The sequence below is a fragment of the Alligator mississippiensis genome, chromosome 3 (genome assembly GCF_030867095.1).
Source record: "Alligator mississippiensis isolate rAllMis1 chromosome 3, rAllMis1, whole genome shotgun sequence".
Taxonomy (NCBI): Eukaryota; Metazoa; Chordata; order Crocodylia; family Alligatoridae; genus Alligator; species Alligator mississippiensis.
Window position 1 is genome coordinate 219,292,149 of NC_081826.1, and position 16,114 is coordinate 219,308,262.

Below are 16,114 nucleotides of genomic sequence, written 5' to 3' on the forward strand. Positions count from 1 at the left end.
AAGTATAAAGGAGTGAGATTGAGGAAATGTTGTGAAATACTGAACATCTCCATAGTGAAAAATGTGTACAGCATTTTGGCACAATGGAGTTTTTTTATGGTATCTATCACCAATATATTATTGGCATCAGGTATGCAATATATTTTGGATATCCATACAACTCATTAAAGTGCAACCTTTATTCATTCTCATTTAATCAAAAGTCAATAGAAATAATTCACAGTTAATGCTACCATAAATTAAGCGTAATTTAAAGCCTTACAAACTAGCTTTTCCCCAACAATGAAAATGGCTTTTACTAACAAGCTCAAAGAATAAAGGACATGATCAAATGCATCCAGAATTGCGTGCTATTGTAATAGTGTCTCTTTTAATTCACATGAGATTACCCTGGCCCAAATAAGGGCCTGATATTTATTTTTATTTCAGGTTGACATTTTTTGGCATTGTACAACATCACCAAAATGAGATTGGATGTCATGAAAATATCAGTAGGTATTAGGAGGCCTACAGATTTCCAAAAGATATATTTTTGTGTGTATGCAGAGGACGTAGATTTTCAGTGTATGTCTATGCATGTGGAGTATGCATACTTTTATTTTTGGCAACAGTATTGAGATTATAAGGGAAAAATCCTCCTCTTTCAGAAGTGTACCTCACACCACCCATTCACTTTTATAATAAAAGGATCAGGCCCCTTCTCGAGTTAAATTATTTTTCTTACATGTATTTTCAAGTTTATTTGTATGCTTAAAGATATAATAGGTATTGCAGACAAAGATAAAAACAGTCCTTATTAACTGGATGAGATATTCTTAACAAGAAATATCCAGGTGTTAGTTCAATTGACTGATTAAAGGTAACTGTATTAAAGTCAAAGCCTTTGTATTTGGAATCAAAGTAACTTTGGATAGAATATTGGATTTAGATTCCTCAATAAGAAATGTGTAACTTACTAAAGGAAACTAGAAAAAATGTGATAGTAAATGATCCAGAAAAAAACTGTTCAGAACAAGCTGTTTTATAGCAGCTTAGTGCAATTTTCTCCTAAGGTGCATAAATTAAAGACACTATGACCCTGAATGTGATTCTACTAAACTGCCAGCTGGATGAGTTGCTGACCATAATGCTAGTGATATTTCTCATAATAGTAAATGATTTTACTATCAGTGAAATCTAAAATTATGATTCTCTTTTTATATATAATAAACGTAGACTTTACCCAAAAAAGACATCTTATCATCAGATAAGTCAAAACAAAAAATGGCACCAGCTGTTCTTCTGCATAATTTAAGACATAATAGTAACATTACTAAGGCCAAAATTATTTGAATTTCATGAACATGACATATTTGAAACAGAGCTGACATGCAGTCTAGAATACTAGATGATGGATTGCTGAGAAACATAATTTTCACTTTAATAGAACTATGGCATGGACATAATTCTATCCCCTGGTGCTTTGCTGTATCAGGCAAACCTAGACAAGAACTACAACTTAAAGAATCTGAAGGCAAATCTTTCATATAACTGGTATGAGCTCTTAAATATAAAAGGTAAAGTTTCTATCTACAAAATAACAGTGATAAATATACACAGGGTGTGCCCAGTGTAAGGGCTCTGGCTAATGTGTCTCAAAATAGTGCCTGATCTTGCTCCCACTGAAATCAAAGGCAAAATCCTCATTAACTTCAATAGGAGCCCAGATGCACAGTACCATGCTGAAAGGATCTCAGAGCTTTATACCAGCGCCACTGAACTCTGTTCACCTGAAGGGAGTACCCAGAATCCTTTTGTTAGCATGCTGCAATTATCAATATATCTCATTTTATGTGTGTATTTTATTTGCCTCTTACAACAAAAGTAACAGATAATAAAAAGTAATTTCTACACATAAAAACACAACTTTAAATTAAATCTAAAGTTATGACAAAATCAAACCAAAACAAAGCATAACAACACATTTGACTCATGCTGGAACATTTCAACAATAATTATTATTTGATTTCTGGCATAAAACACTGAAGAGGGCACCTTATTTACTAGTGGAAAAAGGAAAGGGAAACTATGAGATTAAATTCTTTGATACATCTATCACTGGAATCGTAATAAAGTTTTGCTTCACCTAACTGAGAATTGTTCTTCTATTACATTTCAGAGAAGGAAACCTTTTGCCATGTAGTTGTTTCCAGAATTTATAGTTAAAACCGTGGAGCCTGAAAAGGTTCAATTATTAAAACTTATTTGCTTTTTAAACTTCTGTATTCTATTCCAGTAGAATTTTAAGTGTACACTGTAAGCATTCCTTAAGTCTACTCATATTAAATTTTGATGTTAAACAGAAAAGAGAAACCATGTGCAACTAGATTAATTTATCTCTAGGGAATAAGGACACATTAATAATTGAGATAATGTTTTCATATATGTTGGAATCAAGTGTGCCTATTCACTGCTTTATTAGAAAACACATTAGGGGAAAATTATCTCATTCTCATCAATAAAACCTAATTGCTGAGAAAGTCTCTGTTTTCTTTGCAATAACATTGGAAAAAAGATTGTTCCCATTACTTCAAAATGAAAAAAAATGATCAGAAATGTTATCAAACTCTGTTGAAATAAATGCCTGTATTACCAAAGAGAATGTTTACTTAATACACCCAGTACTGTTTTTCTTTTAAACATATCAGGGTTTATTGTATTTTTATAAAATATAAGCAAACTTTTGATTGGACAGAAGTGGGACAAAATTTTTAAAAAGAGAACTACAACTAAAATGACTAATATTCTTGGCTATCTGAAGGGCTGATCTTTCTGTAGGCTATAAAAAATTACCTTGGCTCCTTGCTAAAAAACTCTATATTTTCCCATGAACACCCATAGGTGTCAAGGCATGTTGTGAGTTAATGGAATGGTATTTAATCTGCTCTGAATTGCCATACATTATGCTATATGGATTATATAAAAAGCAAATACTGAGTGCATGGTGTGAGCACTCATGCAGACAGACCAAAGACTATTTCCATGGTGTTGAACTGTACATCAAATGCAATGAATAAAAAGGCACCAAATCAGTATCCGTGCTTAATTGTCTTTGCAATCGTCTTTCAATTCTTTAGCACACACTGCAAACAAAGAACTATAATGAAACAAAAATCCATCAACTTAACTTTGCAATGCTGAGAGAAAAATATTAGAAATCTATTTATGGTACCAAAAAAAGATAAGTCACCACTATACGATCCATCAGGACTTTAATGCCAAATTACTAATCTGTAGACATTTTTATATTTGTAACTGACTTAAAAAGATAAGTGGAAGGGAATTAACTACATTTGAAATTTATAAAGGGACAACAATAATCCATTCCTTTACTTTTTATTATTTGAATTAGTCAAAATATTTATGTTAGTTACACTGACAGAATCCAGAATATTCAAATACATTTTAATTTATTCTCAGAAATAACATTGTAAACCCAAAAGCCCTTCCTTATAACCTGCCTTTCCCATATGTGTTGCTTATAAATACCAGTAGTTAGATTATGATTTACTAATTTGAGGATCAAAATAAATAAAAAATGTCCAAATTTGTGGAAGCTTTATGATCCTTGGCATTTTTTTTGTACTGATGAAGAGTTGGAGTTCATAAACCTCTCCTCTCCCTGTTTAAGCCTATTTTTCTTTTAAAAAATATCATACCCAAAATTCATGCACATACATAACATTTTTCTGTGCACAAAGAATACAAGAAAAAAACAGCACAATGCTCAGAAAGCATCCCTGAGTCCCCTGTATTGGGTATATACATAAATACTGTGAGTATTTTTTCATTAACATATTTTCTCCACTCTCTATTCTTTTCACTTCCACCATTGCTTTGTGGTTTTAACTCACTATTTTTAGTACTCAAGAGTACTACATTCTTGAGTTCTTTCAATCAGTATTTTTGATAGTTCTCTGTTCTCCCCCCACCCTTCCCTCCCCACCATTGTCTATCAAAGGACAAAAAACTGACTTTTCAAAACAAACTATGTTCAAGTAAATTTAAAGTCAAGCTAAAATGTTCACTTTCTAAAATATTTTTAACATTTATAACTTGCATAAAAGTAACTAACATCTAACTAAGAAATTAAAGTACTGGACAAAATGAATTATATAAACATATACAGGTCTGATATAAAATCATTTTTCTTCATTGACTTCAACTGAACTTTAATGATTTAAACAAGCTGAGGATCTGGACCATTATTTTTTTTAATTTCATATTATTCAACTTAAGATATACTAAACCACAAAACTCTATGTCAGAAATAAGTACTACTACTTCATTAGAGTACATGGTTTATATATGAATTATAACACAGTGCCTCAAACTGCTCCCATTAAGTCAATAGAAAAATGTCAATTGACTTAAACAGAAATAGGATCAGGCCCAACATATTATATATGTATTATACAAAATATGTGAAATTCTGATCCTACTGAAAGCAATGACAAAATTCTGATAGACTTCAACAGGGCCATGATTTCCCCCACTGCATTAGGGCAAGTGTTAGAACTGATCATACAGTCTTTACAGATGGGACAGAAATTACACATAAACCAGCATAAGTAATCAAATCTGTAACACAACAGAGCTAGGGACACAAATTACCCACAAACCAGTATAAGTGGTAGGAAACCTGTTCAAATCTATAACAGAACAGAAGTTCTGTGCACATAAACCACTTTCAAAATGGCCAAAACCAGTTTAAGATAAACCTGGATGGACTTAACTGATATAGGTTAAATTTGTGTATTACACTTCTGCCCCAGATCCCCTCCAGATTCAAGTTAACTCACAGTTCCCCAGTATCCCAGGATGCTTTGCACCTCCCCCACAAACCTTCACTCGCAGGGTTAGCAGGCTAGCCTTGGCCCAAGCTGTCTGCTTCAGCCAATCAAGGAGGCATATGTTAGCACTCCCCCACTTCTGGCCTGGGCCACTGCAGGCATGCGGATGCATTTCCAGAATCAAAAGTGTTCACTTGCTTATCAGTTCAATCTACACAGCTTAGACTAACTTATGAAGATTGATTCGATTCAGCCTCGGGCTTTTTGACTGTCTGTACTTAGCCTATGTGAAAATCTCACTAGCTTCAATACCAGTTTTGTGTAAGAAAAGGCCCTTGATATAAGGGGTAATGCCTAGAACCGATGTAATACATCAAGGACCAAATCATACTTGGCACTTTACCAACATGGACACCTTTTTCAGGGAAGGTCCCTAACAGCACCTTCTTCAAGGAGCTTCCACACTAAGTATTCTTCTTTTGTCTACTCTTTATGTTATCCACCCAGGTCTTCTGTGAATGAATGTTACTTACTACATACTTACTGGTTTGACTCCATAATGCATAATAAGAATCCATATGATAGCAATACACTTGGGACGGATGCAGGACCCAACAATGCTAACAAAAGACCCTTTTCTCTTCTGTGGGCTTTAGACCAAGTTCCTAAGTAGCACACACTTTTCTAAGTTTAACATGATAATGAAAATGCGGTTGCTAAGGTGTGGGGTTAGAGCATGGGTAGGCAAAATGTGGCCCGGTGGCTTGGTGTGGCCCGCCAGGCCATTCTATCTGGCCTGCGGGGCCCCTAAAAACTTTAGAAAATTTATATTTATCTGCCCTGGGCTTCCTGTCATGTGGCCCTCGATGGCTTACCAAAACTCAGTAAGCGGCCCTCTGCCCAAAATAATTGCCCACCCCTGGGTTAGAGCCACCAAGATGACAAATTCCTTCTCTTCTACGCTAGGGGCACAATCCCACTGAGACTCTTAAGGGCATGTGTAGACGAAACAGGGGCCCTAATTTGAAGCAGTTGGTTGTAAAAAACACTGCTTTAATTTAGGGCTGATTAAACCCCCACGTCGTGCGCATACCCCACTGACTTACCTGCCTCTCTGGCGGTGAGGGGAGGGCAAGCTGTCAGCCAGTGAAGCAGTCCATGGGCTGCTGGGGGGCTGGTGCTTCCCTCCATGGCAGTGGCACCCCCCATGCGGCACCCACCTGCAGGCACTCAGCTCAGGTGGTCCCAGGGGGCACCACAGCCACGGAGCGAAGCACTATGTCCCCACACAGCTCAGGCAGGCAGGCTCCAGGGGGGTGGAAAAAAAGATCAGGCTCCACCGCTTTTCTTGGGTGAAGCCTGCTTTCCTGGGCTGCTGCCAAGCTGCCTGCAGGGCTTCCTGCAGAGCCGCAGAGCTGCACAGAGCCCAGTGCTTCACTCTGCGCCTGTAGGGGCAGCAAACTAAAAAACTCCTTGAAGGAGAAGGAGTTTTAGTTTGCTGTGCCCCAAGTCATTTAAGGCACATTACGCCACCGAACTTCCTGCAGCAGCTGGAATTAATGCTCAATATGCCATCAAGGTGTGCAAACACCAACACCATTAAAGAGGTGCAAAAGCATTTAGCCTGTTTTAAGGTGTCGTGCACACACGCCTCTCATTTTGTCTACGCACAGCCTAAGATGCTGCTCTTTTTTATTTCTGCCCATAAAGAACTTCCAGAATTAGGGCTGACATAGGGCAAAACACAACAGAGGAGAAATGAATGATAAAAGGACAGAGAGGTCAGGATGCTATTCCTTCTTTTCTAACAAACAATTTAAGAAGTACTAAGACATGATAGGTGTGGCAGGATGGCACATATGATCTGTTAACTATTAAACACTAAAATAAACATTTTCTGTTTTCTTAACTAATGAAATATTGCTGGAGATAATTATTTATCATCTGTTGTAAAATTATAGCTTCCTGCATACTGCAGTATAGATGCTAGTTTTCAACTTGCAGACATTTTTTTTCACTTAAACTTCTGAAAGTAACTTCTAAAATCATTGTGGCAACCTATGGTTTGTAGCAGAGCAGTGACTATAGTTGCCCCTATATGGCTAAAGGTAAAGGAGCACAATATACATTTTGTATGTCTTGACTAGACTGGAAGCTAAAGCCAATGTCCATCAAAATACAACCCAAGCTTCAAATCCTGAAATGACTTTGTACTGATTATTATTGCCTTCCAACAAATAGTACTGTACACCTCTCTTTAAGAAGATGACTCATAGAAAGAATTATATTTTAATTTTCTGTTTGTCAGTTTTGAACTAGAATGCTGAACATCCTGCTACTGAAGAGATGGCCAAAACTCAGTGGGCACATCTACACAAGATGCCTTAACGTGCCTTAGTGCATCACGGCAAAACTGTGCTAATGCGCAGAATTAGTCTACTGCACATTGCATTTCTTAAAAAAAAAATTCACCTTTGCTACTGAGTATTAGTGCGGCTCCTGCATCTTTATCTAGTACCTCATATTAGAGGTACTAAACTCAATGAGAGCAAAGGTGCAAACTCAGTAGCAAAGGTGCATTAATGAATGTGTAGATGCACCCAGATGAATGTGTAGAATGTGTAGATGCACCCAGTGTCTCATCAAAAAGTGGCCCAGAGTTCTACAAAGCAGAAGGTGATCACCTTCATTGTTTGACTAGCAGTTGACCACAGAGATGGGTCTAGCATGTACTGTACCATCTGAATCTGTGTACGTCCCACTCAGACTGGGATGATAAGATACATACAGAATAGTAGCCAGAGCTGCTCCAATCACAATGAAAAAAACCCATTGTATATTGGGGTGCATATTCCTCTCAGACAAGATCTCTATGTTAAAGATGAGAGAATCTACAGAAATCTGTTTCTTTTTTATGCAAATTAAATGCATCTCTGTGGCTCTTACTAAGTTGCCAGTAGCCCCCTCACTTGGAGAATGTGTGGAAAAGCCTTCCTGGTACATATTTCTGGCTACATATTTAATTCCACGGTAGGGACTTTTGGATCAAACGAGTTCTATGATTCTATACAATAGAACCAAACTCTGCATCCAATATATATTTGAGATTGATTACTGTAAAACTTACATTCTCTAAGGAATGGAAGGAAAATGACTTACTTCCCAGAGATGCTGTGTATTCCTGATGGCTCCTGCTTGAACCTTCTCTGGTAGGAGGAGGATTCCCTGGAAAGGTCCAATCCAGGTGCCCTGTTGGATCCTCTGGGCAGCACAGATGCCATAGGCCAGGCCAGGCACAGTGCTGGTACACAGACACACTTCCCGAGGCAGGTCCCTGAGCCACTCAGGGATCTCGGGTGGAGGTGCTGCTGCAGCAGCACTACTAGTGCCCACTAAACGACGCAGAGAGTGAAGGGGCCCATGCATGGGGCACTCACCATTGCGGTTATCAGCACACATGTCACAACCTGTGAGGCAAGGAGGGAGAAAAAAGATTAACCTGGGGTAATCAGGCTACCACCATTACAGACAAAACATGACTTTCTCTACATTTGCCTCACTGAAAGATATTCAAGCAGACATAAACACCATATCCATTTGCATGTTGCCTACCCCTTTTTCCTAACCTCACCAAGCCCTTAAAAAGGAATCTCAGTAGCTCAGCAGAAACTCTGTAGACACTGTATAAGTCCAGTATATGCATAGACCTGCCAAGCCTCATTTATTTGTACAGAGATTTTAAGATTCATTTTTTTTAATAAAAAGCTGTTTAAGCTACCTCCTTCTTGTGATGAAGAATTTTGTAATATGCTTCAATGAGGCTTTTTAAATTTCACATAATTTTTTAAGTCTCCCTCATCCAGCTTACCACAGTTCAGAATTTATTGGAATGGAATTCAATTTGATCCTTATTTCATACAAAATATTAACTCTGGTTTCTACATTAACATTTTCATGAATATATTTGTTCTAAAACACATTTTAGAAAGGTAAGCTGTATTTATGATATATTAAAATGTATTAATTTGGATTCTTATAATTAACTCTAACCTTGCCTTACGACTACAAGAAAACCTTAAAAAACCTTTTCATTTGACTGTAATACATGTTAAACTTCATGGGAGTGAGAATAACAGCATGCTTAGTTCTTTGACTAGCTCCTAAAAAAGACAAGAGTACAAAAATATTAAATTTCCTTTACTCTAATTAATGCATCATGATTCTCTCTTCTGGGAAGATCTAAGTTTTTTCTTTTATGAGCAAGGAAAATTTTGGAAAACTATTTCCATCACACAGTTCTACACATGCCACGAATGCTCCACTTCCAGGAAAATGTTTCATGCTCAAGAAATCCATTCTCTTGAGATACATTGAGTTAATATAATAATAAATCTATTGAAATAGAGCACTGTCCTCAGCCTATTTTACATTTTATAGCACAATTAAACTTTTTATATGAATCCAATCCAGAAATACAAACAAAAAGCAATAATAATAGTGTAGTCTTCACATACAGATGTATGGATCTTCTCCTAATAATTTTACATTATCCCTATCCATTCTTAGAAAAATAGAGCAAAACATTCACCAGAGAGACTGGGGCTTAGTGAGTGAAGCCACAGATTTTGAATAGATGGATTGCCTTGAACCACGGGTATAAATCCCAGCAGGACTGACACAGTCCTTCTCTTTTCCAATGCAAGGTGAATTAAGGCACACAGTGCCATTTATGATGTCAGAGTCCTCCAGACAAAATCCTCCTCTGTTTTTCCTGGATATTAAGCATCACATTTTCAAAATATGGCTTCTCGTTGTGCATTCACAAACTCTTATACATACTGTTTAAGCACTATCACCTGCTGTTCACATAGATTCATAAATTCATAGATGTAGGGTCAGAAGGGACCCTGTAGATCTTCTAGTCAGACCCCCTGCCCTGGGGAGGAGAGAAAACTGGGCTCAAATGACCCCCACATGTAGAACCTCTCACTCAAAAGCATTAAGCTACAAAACTTGCAAGTATTCTGTGAAGTGTGAATCAAGAGTTATCTGAAATGCCTTAGAAAATATAACTCCTAAGATGTCAAAGTCCTTCTCTGTATCCTAAAGCAAATTTCCAGATTACCTACTAGTGTGTTCTGAGCCAGTTTGCAACTGTCCACCACCCATAGCTTCAGGTAAATGGTTCTATCTAGGAAAATGCCTGTATTGTGTACTACAGTGACAGTTTATAAAGGATGTGGAACTACAGACAAAACTCTTTTTTCTACCTCATACAATTCCTAAGGCCGTCAGAGGGATAGTTTACCCAACAAAGGGTCTGTTGATACAGCTGTATCAGTATAGCTATGCAGGCAAAGCCCTCTAGTGGAGACACAGCTTAAACCAGGCAAAAGAGCTCTTGCCAGGATAGTTAAACCACCTCCCCAGAGACACAATGTGTCCCCTGAGGACTCATTTGCCCATATAAATTGTACCAATTTGGCAAATTTTGTCAGTTTAAGCATGTTGTTGAGGGGTGTGACACTTGCATACTCCTAACAGACATAGCTATGTCAGCATAACTATGGTGTAGACCTGGTCTTGGGATGGGATTTGCTGGACCTCAAAGACAAAGTAAAGACAGACTAGTCTTGAGAAGAGATAATGACATAACACATACTCTCTGTAGTAGTTCCTAAATAGAAAAACACAACTGAGGATAAAATATAGCAGGTAAGTGTGCATGTGGCAGGGGAGAAGGGGGTTGTTTTCAAGGTTCATGAGAAATGTAGAGGAAAATATCACAACATTCTACCTTTTCCCCCAGCACCCTAAGGGGCAAAGCAAAAAATACTATGGCCTGAATCCTCTATGCCTTCATACCCTCAACTCCCACTGAACACAACTAGAGTTTGGCATGCACACATTACATTGGAGAGGGCCCAAAATGGCAAATAAAAAACAGCTGTCATTTAAGCGCTCTTAAAAGCAGCTGATTTCTCATCCTGGAATCTGCAAAGAAAATAGTTTATAGCAAATTTCCAGGACTGAAGGAAAAGATGTCTAACCAAGAAGTCAGCATCCAGAGCAGATCCTTGAATTAGGAATAATTTGTACCCTGTTTGATGATCTTTTAGATGCTTAAAATCTCCTCTCTGCCTTCTTATTATTAATGGCCCTCCTGGAGACACCATGTCTACAGAGCAGCTTCAACTAAATGAAGCTGAGGCATCTTCTTGACTCCATTCAGGCAACTCCGGTGTCAACTCCCTGCAGCCTACCACCAGATACACATCATTTTTCACAGACATGCACACAACTTTAAGAACCCCCCCCCCCAACAGGGATATCTGTACAATCAAATACTGAGTATACAATCAAGTACTGAGTGGGTCTAAAACAATTTTCCAGGTCCTTCTCATCAAGGATGGGAGACTGGAAGTTTGAAGGAGAGTATATAGACAGAGTCCACATGTTTGTTACTTAAACTCTGAAGCTGGCAAAAGGTGTTGTTGATTCTTTATTACTCACTACCCCAAAGAATAAGTAACAAGTCATGTTTGGCACTTCCCAGATCCCATCTCCCCGATGCACTTCTTCCCCTCTATCCCTGTGAAAACTAAAAATCTGACGCTTGGTTGGGTAGAGAGTCTGCTGGTAATAGGGTCAGGATGTTGGCACTAAACTGCAAGCTTGCTACTAATACTAAGGTATACAAAAATTGTTAACATTCTTATGCATGTGTTTAAAAATATATAATTTATGTTTTGCAATTAAAAAATAATCCAAGCAAGTTTCCTGGTTTCTTGTAAGAAGTGGAAGCCTTGACGTTATATTTTACCTTGGAGACGGTGCTAATGTGCTTGCCCTTTTCTTTTTGTGCTTCTCATTTTTTTCTAATGATGCTTTGGAGACTTTGAAGCACCATATTTTTAGCTCCTCCTGCTCACTTACTCCATCCAATTTAAAGACAGTCACAATCCTTCACCTCAGTGGAGGAGAGAAAAAATATCTTTAATCTTAGGGAGAGGAAAAAAGGATAAGGAGCTTTTATTTTAGAACTGATCAAAAACAAATAGTTCACCTAGTCCAGCATCCTGCCTTCCAAAGTAACTTGTTTGATACTTCAATGCAAGATGTTACATAGCATGCAGATTTTTTAAATAAATCCACCATAGGAAAGTTGTTTTTGCATTCTCTGCCAGTGACCTATATATATCCTGAAACCTGAGGGTCCAACTGCAGGACTACCGGAATCTCCAACATAAATTGTGTCCTCTGGGCTCCAGAAAACCTAGATGCAAAGTGCATGTAAAGGAACCTTTATGGTCATTCTGTTAAATGGTAGGGCAGGCTTGAGGTTTTCAGTAAAGCAGCTTCATAGGGCTGTAAATAGCATTCCATTATCTCCTCTCCCAGTTTGGCTTCAGTAACCAGAGACTGTGAGGATCCAAAGAAGCTACATTACTGACAGCAGGTCTTATCTTGAGGCCACTGAAGCCAACAGGAGCAGTTTCACTGACTTCAGTGAACTTTGGATCAAATCAAGCTCTAAATTGGGAAGAGACACCTAACACAGGTAGTGGCAAAAAATCAGAGAACTGATGAAAATGACAGAAGCATGGATGACTGCAGACAACACTGGGTTTCTCCTGCTGAAATCAGGTGCCTTAAGGGCTAAGGTCCTTTGGCATACTGGATCCCAGGGCAGATTTTCTGTAAGGAAATCAGTGTTTCTTGTTCTTTATTCCCACACACTATTGATGGGAGAATTAAGGGAAGGAAAGAATAAGGGGAAAATTAAATGATTTAAATGATTTCCTAAAGGAAATGTTTGCCATGGTTCTTTTTAGGAGGAGCAATATGTCATTTACTGTTTTTCAAAAAATGAACACACCTAATGCCAGCAATAAAACTCAGCATACAAGCTGTTTACAATACAAATATTCAGACTCAAACGCTGTCCCCCAAATCCATCCATGACTTCAAAACACTGCAATGATAGCAATATTAAATATTTAGAAGGAAATCAGAGTGGATTAGGAAAGTTTTTGATGGTGCAAGTAGAAATCAACATAATGGTGTAAACCAACTAGCCAGCTGTAACAATAAATCTCAGAAAGAGCAGGTTTCAAAGTTATGCTGGATAACTGTTGTTCGCTGGTACTGAAGAAAATTGGCCTTTGGTGCATGCTATCATTTTCATTGTAATTATGGAGGTATCTAGTATAATTGCCCATCAGTTCGAATGTTATTGCCTACTTAGAAATCATGGATACTGACTACTTCTGTATAGACGGATATAAACATTGAGGTAGAAAATTGGTTCTGGTGGTTAATATTCCAAACTGGGAGTCAGGAGACCTTATTTCAGGCTTTCTGTCAATAGAGATTTTCTACATGACCTTACTCTGGCTTAGGTTCCCGGTGCCTCAGTTTTCTCCTTGGTAAATTGGCACTAATAATACTTCCTTATACCACAGTGGCATTGCAGTGACCAATCAATCACAATCTGTAAACTGCTTTGGGATATTTGGGATCAGTAAGGGAAGAAAATTATTTCCTTCCCTTTTGAAGAAGCAGATGATTTTTTCCTAACTACCAATTTCCCACTACCAAGGTGGTTCATTCTCTTTCTGACAACTTATTAATTGCTACCAATTCCTTATTCTATAACCTGCCTTTAACTTTTGTACAACAGAAAGTTAAACTGAATGTTCCCTCCATATTTATATAAGTCCATAACAAGAGACATACAGAATAATAAATAAGATAGCATCAAGACAGGTAAAGTGTGCTTCACAGATAGAGGTAGATTGTTTTATTGTTATTATTAAATTGGTTTGGCCTTCCTGCTTTAATACAAATTCCTATCAGCTATAGTTCTGCCATTAGGTGGGGAAATAAAAGGGCTAAATGGTTGTGGAGAAAAGAATCATTCTCCATAATAGGTTAAAGGTGTGATTACCAAACAGGAGATTTTACCACCTTCAAATCTCCTATGAAATATGACCTTTCATTTCTACCCAGGAGAACTTTTACAATCTTTTCTCCCATGCTTGATGGAAGGTGTTTGCGCCTGGATGCTTGCAAAAATTTAGTTGATCTAATAAAATATATCACCTCTACCGCAAGTCCTGATTCCTCTAGACCAGAGGTTCTCAAACTGTGGCCTGTGGATGAGCTCCTTTCAGGTGGGCCACAGAACAGTGACCTAAGGCTAAAGCTGACAATCATTATACCTGACTTGCCAGAACTTTGCTCAAAAAAACAGGCAAATCCATCCCATTAGAAAGGCAAGACTACTGATATTAAAATATGAGTTGTGTGCTTTGATTTGCAGAACAAAAAAAAAAGTTTAAGTGGTCCGCCGAGACCCCCAGCAATTTTCAAGTGGTCCACAGAAAACAAGGTTGAGAACCACCACTCTAGACCAATAGGTCTACAACCTGGATAGCATTTCCACCAGGTGGGAATTGTCCCTTTGGAGGTAGGAGGGATCCCAGGGCTTCCCCCAAAGGCTGTGACATTTGGGCTCACACTATTGTTCATAGATTCATAGATGCCAGGCTCGGAAGGGACCTCAATGGATCATTGAGTCGGGCCCCCTGCCAGCGAGGGTCGGACTCCCATGTTCCCTTGGGATTCACATGAAAAGCTTATCCCTGAAAGAAGCGGAAGGTGAGAGTGGTGGCCGCAGCAAAGCACAGGGAGGTCTCTCTGTTCCCCGCTTCCTTGCCACCCTCCTCTAGCTCTGCCTCTGGGAAGATGAATTCAGGCTTGGCCTCTGCAGAAGTTGAAGGCAGGCAGTGCTCTGTGGAAGAGGAGCTCTCTAGTATCACTCCCGTCCCTCCTCCTGCCTCTCCTCCGCACTGCCCCGTCTATTTATAACTTCACTTCCCTCTCTCGCACGCTTGAAGGCGAGGCCAGGCAGCCCGGGGCTGCTCCCGCCCGAGGGGCTCGCGGGCCCGCGGAGGGCCGGGGGGCAGCCCAGGGGGCAGGTGAAGCCTGCGACGGGCGCTGCAATGGTGGTGGCGGCTCTTTGCAGGCACGGACGTTTCTCGTCCCGCCCGCCGGCCGCTGCTGCCGGGGCCCGGGGATCCCGCGCGGGGCTCCTGGCTCTCCGGGGCTATTTAAACCCGCGCGGGAGGGCTGCTCCCTTGCCAGGCCCGGGGCAGAAGGGCGGCGGGATCGCACCGGGGCGGGGGCGCGGGCCGGGGCTTGTTGGGACCGAGGCTTCCCTCCTTTCCGCGGCTCCTCGGAGGGAAAGGGGGGAAAAATAATAATAACCCCCCGCGTCTCTGAGGACCGGGAGAAGGGGGAGGGGGCGCTTTGATTTTTCCCTGCCTTCGATTGAGCGCGTGAATGAATTAAATTTCGGTGTCAGGTATCAGAAGGTTAGGAGAATATTGTGTGTAGATAAACCTTGCCACCCCCTGCCCCGGAGAGACCCCCATATACAATGCGGCGATGATGAATAGGCGCCGGGAAGAGGAGATCGAAGCTCAGCCCGCACCGGCTCCCCTCTCTCCTACAAAACTATAGGGCAATTAATTGTGGCTTGTCCCCTCATCCTTCATCTCCTGGTGGCACATATCGATGGAGATTACTGCTGATGGACCATTTTATCACCTTAAATAAACAGTCACCACCTTCTGTAACCTCAATCTAATATACGACGGTCCGCGAGGTTCAAGGGGGTTTGGGAGCCGGGAGCTAGACGCGGGCGGGGGCGCGGGGAGCCGGACGCTGCCGCGCTGCCCGCGGGGCTTGTTCTGTCTACACAGGCCGCCTCCTGCAAACTGGGCCGGCGGGATGGTGGCTTCTGGGACACAGCAGTGTCACGCATGCTGGTCCTGACAGGGGTCCTTCACATTATAGCAGCCTCTTTCTTAACGGAGGGAGGCGGGGTGGACGTGGGGCAGTTCAACTTTTCTGAAACTTGGCCTCCAAGTGCTGCATCCCCCCTCCCCCCAACAGCCTTTACACGATTTGCTCCTGTTAAGAGCTAAAAGGGAGACCGGGGGGGGGGGGGGTGTCCCTGATCCCTGTGACAGCACACTCATTGATTTGAGCACAATCCGGTTGCCCCCATTGGAGTAAAGACTTCGGGGCTGGGCCCTTAATTAACTCCTGTATTGGACTTTTCTAAACGCCGACGCCCCGCTTGGAAACGAGGGACTGACTCCCAAGCCCGCGGGGGGATTCTTTAAGAAAAATAATCCGACCTTTTTTTAATTGATATTTGAAAATCGACGCGTGTGTCCGCGGACTAGCTTTTTCATCTCCATCTTGCCATC

The 16,114-nt window shown here is 40.2% G+C and overlaps 1 protein-coding gene across 4 annotated transcripts in view; it reads right to left on the bottom strand.

Moving 5' to 3' along the window:
* The window catches only part of PRDM6 (PR/SET domain 6), a 124,039-nt gene that overhangs the window by 104,268 nt on the left and 3,657 nt on the right, over window positions 1-16,114 (bottom strand). For all 4 annotated transcript variants that reach the window (XM_059724909.1, XM_059724908.1, XM_019478070.2 and 1 more), the window contains exon 3: window positions 7,992-8,299. In XM_059724909.1, coding sequence (XP_059580892.1) covers window positions 7,992-8,299 — 308 coding nt within the window. The remainder of the gene's footprint in view (window positions 1-7,991; window positions 8,300-16,114) is intronic.